The sequence below is a fragment of the Galeopterus variegatus genome, unplaced genomic scaffold (assembly GCF_000696425.1).
Source record: "Galeopterus variegatus unplaced genomic scaffold, G_variegatus-3.0.2 Scaffold4087, whole genome shotgun sequence".
NCBI classification, from domain to species: domain Eukaryota; kingdom Metazoa; phylum Chordata; class Mammalia; order Dermoptera; family Cynocephalidae; genus Galeopterus; species Galeopterus variegatus.
Window position 1 is genome coordinate 81,770 of NW_007730198.1, and position 9,123 is coordinate 90,892.

Sequence of the window (9,123 nt, forward strand, 5' to 3'; positions counted from 1 at the left end):
TTAGATAAGGCACTTTGTTTTTAATTCTATCAGTCTCTTCAAAAGGAATCAAGCTCTGGGGTCCTCTGGTAATTCTGGGTCATGCTGGCCACAGCTTTACCAGCCTGAGAACATACCCAGGAAACTGTCAGAGGGCCACAGTCCTAAGTAGACTCCTTGGTGCACTCTGCCCACCTGTCCATGTGCATTCAGACTTCTCAGTAAACTTCCCACAGCATGACCAGTGGGGACGACCTGGGTGGCCTTTGTGTCCATGGCCACAGCCCAGGTACCCACCTGCAGGGTACGGAATGGAGAGGGAAAAACAACCATTAGAGTGAAGTCCAGTAGTTACCATGGAAGTTAAACCCCCTGGTCACATCCCAACTCATGGGAGTAAAAATATTTAAGAAAAACCCGGTGAGAGGAACAAGCTACCTGACTCCTCTACAGACAGGAGGACTTTCAAGACTGATCACAACAAATCAACCAGTGTTAGCCAAAATTCTAAGAATAGCATTAAAATTTGCTAACTGAAGATGAACTAGTTTGGATTTTAACCATCAAATGATTGAAGTGAAAAGGAAGGGTAGATTGGAGGAAATAAAAAAGACGGTAGATCCTGAAGTGTTTTCATGGAAGGGTGCAAAAGCCTATTTTGTAGCCCACCAGTAGAGCAAGGCCATGATAGAATAATTTTTTTAAAAAATAATTAGGTATCTTTCCTGAGCTGACTTCCCAAAAAGAGCCAGACCTGGTTCAATTGGTTTAATTATCCACTCTCTCATCCTTGCCTTATTTGGAATTTCTTTAAGTTTTAAAAGGAATAAGATGGGTCTGTGTTTTTCACATTGATCAGGCAGCTGGAAAGGATACAGATGAAATTGAGATCCCACAGAGAAGCAGAGAGCTCATATGACTGGTGAACTGTATCAAAATAAAAAGAACTCAGAACTTTTAAGTCTGCCATTTCAATTCAGAACAAAGAAGCTTTAAGTGAAATTTTTAGAACAGTGGTATCTCTCTATACACAGGCTATACTTTCTAGAAACCAGTACAGATATAATAAACCTAGTAGCTGTGTGGTAGTGGAGGGGATATCACTTGATTACCAGGCTGGCAGACATGCCCAAGGTGATGACTTTCCTCCTCACCTGGCATGGTGCCTCCACAGGCACAGCGAACTGTTTTCTGGCCTCCACTGGAGCAGAAGGTGCAGCAGTGAAACACGCCTGCATGTGGGCGGTGCTTCCTCCTCACCGTCACAGTGAATGGTGAGCCCTTCAGTGTTCAGACCAAAAACAAAGAACAGCACCTTATTAGTCAACAAGATGTTCTGAGCATCACCATGTGCTAAACAGAGTCTAAATCACAGGGCCTGCCCATGGAGCAACAAGGACATCAGGAGACAAACAGAGATTAGAGGACAAGAACTCTGTGCTCGTCTGGGATGGGGCAGATATAAATGTAGTGAAAGAAGTAAGGAGTCTGTGCAGCCCTTCTACCATGCTTTTCATGGGTACTGATCTTCAACATGTGGCTAAACCCTCTGGATGCTGACTAGGGTCACACACAGCTCCATTTTCAGTGACATCTGTATTAGCTGGGGCTTGTTCTGGCAAGATGGCAGAAAAAGCAGAAGTCCATGCCACAGTAAGCTTAAGCTTTTTCTGAATGGATTCTGTCTCACTCTACTCTTGCATGAAGTGAAAGCATGTAGATCATTTGGTTACATTAGTAATTTCAATTTGTGCTTTCATGTGACTGACTTCAGTCTCTAGGATTCTCAATCTCAACTTTTGAGGAATCTCGGGGGTAATTAGTGAAAGTCATGACCACAAGCCTAGGACATCCTGTGGTCCTTTCTCCAATTTCTCAGCCACACGTCTCCTCTCCTCAAATACAAGAGCTAGTCTCTTTCCTTCCACCCCTTCATCCTAGACACAACATATATGTGTTTACCAATCCATTTATTCTGGGATGTGAAGACATATGGAAGGGAGAAAGGTTAAGTGTGTGTGGCTAATAATTCTCAGATTAGTAGTTCTCCCATCTGCCCCCTTTACTTCAAAGATAACTTTCATTCTCCACTTTCTATCCTATGTTAAATAAAAAATATTTAGTAAGCGTTATAACATGCCTATCCCTATATGAGAACTCCACAGTCTGAGAAAGCACAAAGTAGAGGGCCTGGCACCTTACAAGCCTTTCAAATATTAAATTTCTCTTTTAAAGAGTTTACAATTCATTAAAAAAACAACTCAGAATTCAAAGAAAAGAGTTCAAATTCCAAGTTTGCTACAGTTACTACTATATATTGTATCAAGTCTCTCAGTCTAATTGGACAATGATCCCTGTGCCTGAGTGGCTTTGAAGAAAATTGAAATAACGTATGCAAAAACACATAACCCGTTCTTGACATACTGTAATTAAGTAGGCAATAGTTACTGAATATGCATCTTCCTAGTGCACAGATCACAAGGTAATAATATCATGATGCTGCATAGTATTCTATTGTCCTTGTCAATGTTGATTTCTGGTTGAGAGAAAACCTCTGACTATTCCAATGTCAGCAGAGAGATTCTTCTGGACATGTGAGAATTACTCAACTTTTAAAAATTCCTAATCTCGAAACCAGAAAGTGTTATACTTGTTTGTGGAGGTGGTGTAGTAACCATGGTAACAGATAAGCATGTATGTAAAGCAGAGAAGAGAATTACATGGGCAGATGGTTGGGCAGATGACTGGTCAGTTGAGAGGAGGAGGCATAACCATCCTCCTTGTGTTCCAGTAGGTCCATGTCTGGTCACAGTCTGAACAAAACTGGAAAATCCTTTCTATTTCTTTAATGTGCATGCTTGTCTGCTGGTAGAATGCCCCCCTATGATCAAGGCATCTTCTGCAAATTAGGAATTCCAACAAACAAACTGAGAGAATAATAAAATACAAGCATAACTGCCAGGAGGTAAAATAGGGACAGAGAGTTCTTATCTACTTAATAAGAATCCTCCAGTAAGAATAAAAGTAGCAAAATCTGGGCTGTTTATAAAGATAAAAAAGAAGAGAATCCTATTCAATCTCTCTGTATAGCTGATTCTATGAGAAAAGTCTCCAGATCCTAAGACAACAGAACCCAGGGGGGCAGGTGAAAGGACCTCAGCGAAGCATGTGCACAGGTCTTACTCACCTGCACGTGCTGCTCTTTGACGCAGACCCACACGGTATAGATCCCAGGTTCTTTGGGGGTATAGGAAACACAGTATGTCCCATCCTTGTTATCCTGGACCTTAGTTTTGACTGGACTGGATGAAGATAAGAGTTCAAAAAACACTCATTCCCACAAGCCTGCTTCAGTTGCCTAGTATTTTAGAATGTAAACTTCTACATTATTCCATTCAATATTAATTTTAAATGTCCTGAAATAGGAAGCTTCTTCCACTTGCCTCAGAATTTAATTGTGTAACAGATGGTAAACAGCATAAATTCTAATTTAGTCTGATATTCAGACAAATTCCTTGAAAATGTTATTGTGTTCTTTTCAATGGGCTTCTGTTGTACCCTCTTGCTCTGTTGTCCCTCCTCCGTAGTCCAATTTTAGAGAAATATAAATATGCTTCTGGCACAATTTAGTAGCAAAAGGGGGCTGAATTTTGAGAAGGGCATTATTCGGTCTATCAGATTTTTCAGTCTATTCCAAAGCTTGGGAGGAAGACAAACTGAGGGGTATACCATACCTTTAAGAGGGAATTGAAAGAAAATACATTTGGTCCAATTGATCATTTCACACTTTTTCACAGCATCATGGGGAGGTAAGTTGTAACTGCTGCAGTTACATCTCCAGTATCTTAAATTTTCAGTTTCCTCACTGCTTATTACCAGTGACACCTAACTGTGTGATACAAACCTGTCTTTCTTATCTTTAGGGACAACTGCAACATGAACGTTGTCTCCTCCCCTGCCCATGCTCTCTCCTGTGGCATCCTTACAAAGCAGGGTGAAAGAGGCTGTTTGTTTCTCCCGGGCTCTGTGGAGATCTGCAAGAGATAAACACTCAGTCCTCACTTCAAAGGCAAACTGCTGTGACTTCATCCCCAGATCAGACACCATCTTGCTTTTCCTCTTCTGAACAAAAGTTTGTGCTTCCTGTTTATTGTAACCACCCTGTTCCTTCTTCTCTCTTACCCTGCAGCCTCCCAGAGTATACCTCTTGGGAGTCCCTCCTGGTAAGCCTGGTTATTTCTCAGCCATCATCTGCCCTTGGATGACACAGGATCCTGGACCTTAACTTCAGCCCTAAGGAAGTTTTGAAAATACTCAGGATTGATCTAGGTACCCAGAGAAGAAAACCTCTAGACCCTGTGAGAGGCTAGTAACTCCAAAAATACCCTCTCCAAGCTCTGGGTTCTGCTGATTCCAGGGGTTAGAGTTGATAGTTTGGTCCATCCATGTTGAGATCCTCCACAGCTCAGTAACTCATGCCAATGTGTTAAAGGAATACCCAAAAGCTGCAGTCCTTAGTCCAGCATTCAGACAAAACAGGGTTTCTTAACCTGGGGTTCATGAACTACTATGAGGTCTATGGAGAAGCTTATGAAGGGTCTAAGAATCTCCTGAAATTTTATGCCCAAGCTGGTGGGTGTTTCTAGAGGAGAGATCATTCTCAAAGGGATCTATGTTTTCCAAATAGTTAAGAATTCCTGTGTCAGAGTCAGGATGACTCTAGGATACTATTTTCCTGTCAGGACTGATCTGTGAAAACATGTTTCCTTTAGAAACAGAACACTGGTCAAAAGATATCATTTTTTCCCTACAGAATGCAAACACCTACCATATCCTTTTAAATGCCAATGATATAAGGTTTATGTGAACCAAAAGGGGCATAGAAGAAAGGAAACCATAATCTTGTCTCCCTCATTCCTCTGAATCTTCCTTCAGAACTTGATCCAAGCAATCAAGGCCTGCCATGTTACTCTCTGAACAGGCAGGATTTCACCCTACCCTAATCAATGCTGTTATCTCTTAATGGGCACTGTCTCTGATCTGCCATCTGATAGAAACAAAGCCTGAACTTTGAGTTCCTTGGTATTTAGTACTTTTCTGAACTGGAAAAGGGTCAAGCCTCACACCTGTATTGAATACTAACTGTACCATGACCAGAACAATTCAGAAAGAAAATGGCAAGTCACCATTTTTTAGATCATTTATGTCTCTCTCCCTTGGTAAACTGATCAGTAGGAGAGCGCTTCATAGCTGAACAAAGGCACTAGTTGAAAAAGCCACAAATCTTTAAACATCATGTCCCTGTCCACTGCCCTCTCAAGGCCAATGGGAAATGCCTTCCTACCTTCTCCTTGAAGGACACATTTGGCTGGATCGACCTCTTTGGTATTAATGGCCCCATAAACTTCATAGCCACGGCACCAGCCTGCTTTTTCCTGAGAGAAGCATATCTTATCATTTACCGTGGGATGGGCACTATATACAACTTTGTTCAGCTTCCTGAGCCGTTCTACTACTACCCCCTTGGTGATGAGGATCTCCAAGTCCGAACCGCTAGTCAGCAAGTGCTCAGTGAACTCCACTCCAGTCCGCATGTCTGCCAGCAGCTGTTCCAGCTGTGCCTTCTGCAGCTGCAGGGAATTTTCCTTCTGGACCCTTATGTCCTCCAGCTGCTTCAGCAGCTTGTCCCGATGCTCCTCGATGGCCTTGATGTAGCCCTCAGAGAATGTTTGAACATCAGCTGCCACTGCCTCCACTCGCTCCTGGAGGGCACTGTCCATCCCTTTGATCTGAGCCAGGGCTGCCTCCAGGGCCTCCACGTGGGGCTGGGTGCCTTTGAGGAGCTCCCGCACAGAGTCCCCATGCTTATGGATGACATTGCTGGTGAAATCATAGGGGTGCTCTCGGTGCTCCCCCACCACACAATCCCGGCACACAGGCCGGTCACAGAGCTCACAGAACAGCCTCAGCTCTTCTGCAGGGTGAACAGGACACAGGATGGGCTTCCCAATCCGGTTGTAGCCTTTCAAGTCTTTTAGGTCCACCATGGTATGGTAAGTTGTTTTCTTCTGCCGCCTAGGGGCAAACAGAGTCAGAAACAGGAAATCAGGGAATAAATATAGTTGGGAAACACTTCAGCAGAGAGGTTTTAGGAGGATGGGCTCTGAAGTTAAACAAATTTGAGTTTAATTCCTTGCCCTAACCTCTAATGGCATGATCCTCTCTGATTCCAGTTCCTCATCTGTACAGTAGGGGACAATACCTACCTGAAAGGGCTTTTGTGTAGAACAAGAATAGACTAGGGCTCTGGCTTGTGACATGCATTTGCAAAAGGTTGCAATGCTGACTATATCCTGGAACTTTCCCCAAGAGTATGAGGGCCAACCAATCAACACCCAAAGTGGGAAAGCAGCATGGGTCAGGAGAAAAAGCATAGAGTGTAGTCAAATCTGGATTTAAAACTCAGTTATATTACATACTTATCAATTATGGGAACTTGACTTCAGTTTTCTCAATAAATGGAGGTGAAAACAGTGCCTGCTTTTCTATAAGAGTGCAATGACCAAATGAGATCAAGGGCAGGATCTATGCTATTATATTAATTCTCTGTTTCTCCAGCACCTGGTACAATTTATTCACTACACAAATGATTGAGATGGAAGGAAACTGTGAATGTGCTTTGTAAACTGAAAAGGACTATGCAAATCTTTATTGCTATTATTACTATAGCAATAGTAATTAGGTATTAGGTTGATGAGGTTAACTACTGTTCTACAGTATTTGCTATTGCATTGTATACTGCTCTTTGACATTCGATGGTACTTGAGAAAGCTTTCCTTTCACCTGCTCATCAAAGGATTTATGTCTTGACACCACTTTATACTCTGTTCTTAAGCCACACCAGGTGGGGTATACCATCTTTACCTATGAGCCTGGCAGCAGAAGTGGCAAAGATTGGCTTTGCAGGTCTGACACCTCTTCTCCACTTCCCTGTCGCTGCAGAGGTCACACACCAGGCCCTGGCCTTCTCCGCGCAGACTCTCCAGCATCACGTCATTTATGGCCAGGTGGTCTATGGTTAAAGCCTTCACTCCTCCCACGGGAAGGTCCACCTGAGCATCACATACCGGACAGAGGATGCCGATCTGTGGCTGCAGACTGCGCGGCTTGAGTTCCTGGAATATCGACCCCTCAGAGCTTGTGTCAGAGTCTCCCCCTCGGATGTCCACTACTGAGAAGGGTTCCAGCTGCTCCAGACACGTGGTGCAAACCGTGTGCAAACAAGGCAAGAGCCTGGGGGCTTTGAAAAGCCCCATGCACGAAGGGCAGTGAGTCTTGCCTGAGTTCCCAAGAGCAGTCCCACTGGGAAGTTTGCTCACGAAGCCCAGCAGCGGCTTTCTGTTTTCTGACATATCCCCAACGTTTGTGCCCAGTATCAGAAAAGGCCCTGGGCGGTTCTACAATGAAGTAGTATGTGATTGAGCCCACCCAAAGAGAAAGTTTCCAGAACTTGAACAGAGACCATGAGGACTCTCTCGTTGGCAAATAAAAGAGCAAACGGGAAGAAGATTCCTGAAAGGAGCCACCCACAACTCTACTCAGGAGGGCCCCATCCTTTCCATGGCATCCCATACCAGACACGCCCACGTCCTCCTCTGCCCCCCAAGTCCTCCTCCCCGGATGCGCTTCCAGGTCTAGAGCTCCAGCTAGTCCTGCTGCCAACTCCTTGCCCCTGCACCTCTCACGCCCTGCATGGCCACCCCCCTCCCGCCGCCCGACCCACTGGTCCCGCGCCCGACACGCGACAAGCGCCACCCCCGCCCCCGCGCGATGAGGTGGGGGCCCTCCAGCTCCTTCCCTCTGAGGTGGCGCAGAGGGTCAGGGAGCCGCGAGCACGCCGGCTCCTCGGCGGCCACCGCCACCTCGCGCAGCGGCCCAGAATGCCCGAAGGTTCTCGCCCCTGCCCACACCAATCCCAGCCCGGGTGTACTCGCGAGCCCAATCACCGTTGGAGAGGGGCGGCCCTCGCCGCTCCGGGCCCCGCCGGCCTCCAGAGTGACAACAACAACATCCAATAAACTTTGGAAATTCCACATTCTCGCCAATCCACTCACGCGGGGGGAGGGATGAAACGAAGGGGCCGAAGGCAGGGCGGCCGCAGGGCAGGGGCGCTGGGGGACAAAAAGAGCAAGACTGGGGGTGAGCGGCACAGTATAGGCAGCGTCACCATTTTACGGGGACTGTCCCTCTATCTCTGTGGCGACCAGAGAGGCCTCAGGACCACTTAAAAAGCTCTGCCGATACTCCACAGGACGGACTCCTTTCCGCGCTCGGATTGGTCTTCCGAACGCAGACAGGGCTCTCCCATTGGTGGGCGGCGCTGTCAGTCGGCCCCGGGTTCTCAGCCCGGAGCTTGCTGGGAGTTGCAGGAGGCGTTTCCCTGGCTCCGAGAGCCTGTGCTGGGGCGTCAGGCGTTTCTCCTCAGCGCACGTTTGGACCTGCGAGGTTCTTTTCTCGCCCTCCGGAGCTTATTTTAGTTCAGGAATCTTTCAGGCCTCGCGTGCCGGTTCCAAGAACTCCCGCGGCTCGCTAGCTTATGGCATTTTCCGGGGGTTAAGGGCACGTCTCACCCGTTCAGAGAAGAGTGCGGATGACCTCAGGGGTTAGATATTTGTCACCCAGAATTCTACAGTTACGTGTAACAGAAACGAGCAGAGCAAGTTTAGCCTCCGGTTTTTATCAGTCGATCAAGGAGGACTCCTGACTGGTCACAATGGCGCAGTGGAGGATGTCAGTGAGGGCCAAGACCTTTGTGGGCTCACAGACTAATTGGGAAGATGAACACATCTGGCACCCTTAGCTTTATGATTTTCTCGTCTCCGTTAAAAAGGTGTCCTTACCAGGGGTCTCCTGATTCGGCCATATGCGGGCTTTGCTACACCGGAGATCTGGGGCCTATATCTCCAAATTTCAAAAATGGTAACACGCTGTCTGCTTACCCTCCACCTGTTTTCATTATCTGCCGTCGCTTAAGCCTGTCTGGTATGCCAGACTGTCTCACTGCTTGCTTTGTTCGTGACCTTCCCTGCTCGATTTGGACCCAGTGGGCAGCTGTTTCATTGATGTCTTCATTATCCATTTCAG

The 9,123-nt window shown here is 46.3% G+C and overlaps 1 protein-coding gene across 2 annotated transcripts; it reads right to left on the reverse strand.

The window, feature by feature from the left end:
- TRIM45 (tripartite motif containing 45) lies at nucleotides 1-8,568 on the reverse strand. Of its 2 annotated transcripts, XM_008586713.1 has the most exons (7): nucleotides 8,557-8,568; nucleotides 6,904-7,901; nucleotides 5,324-6,054; nucleotides 3,884-4,013; nucleotides 3,167-3,281; nucleotides 1,134-1,260; nucleotides 1-276 (listed from the first exon to the last, which is right to left on the reverse strand). In XM_008586713.1, the coding sequence occupies exons 2-7, from the start codon at nucleotides 7,389-7,391 to the stop codon at nucleotides 128-130; spliced, it is 1,740 nt and encodes a 579-aa protein (XP_008584935.1). In that variant the 5' UTR covers nucleotides 7,392-7,901; nucleotides 8,557-8,568; the 3' UTR covers nucleotides 1-127. The 2 variants fall into 2 exon arrangements, with proteins under 2 accessions (XP_008584935.1, XP_008584936.1); XM_008586714.1 differs by lacking the exon at nucleotides 8,557-8,568 and having other exon boundaries at nucleotides 3,884-4,014; nucleotides 5,379-6,054; nucleotides 6,904-7,391.
- Nucleotides 8,569-9,123: the final 555 nt, after the last annotated feature.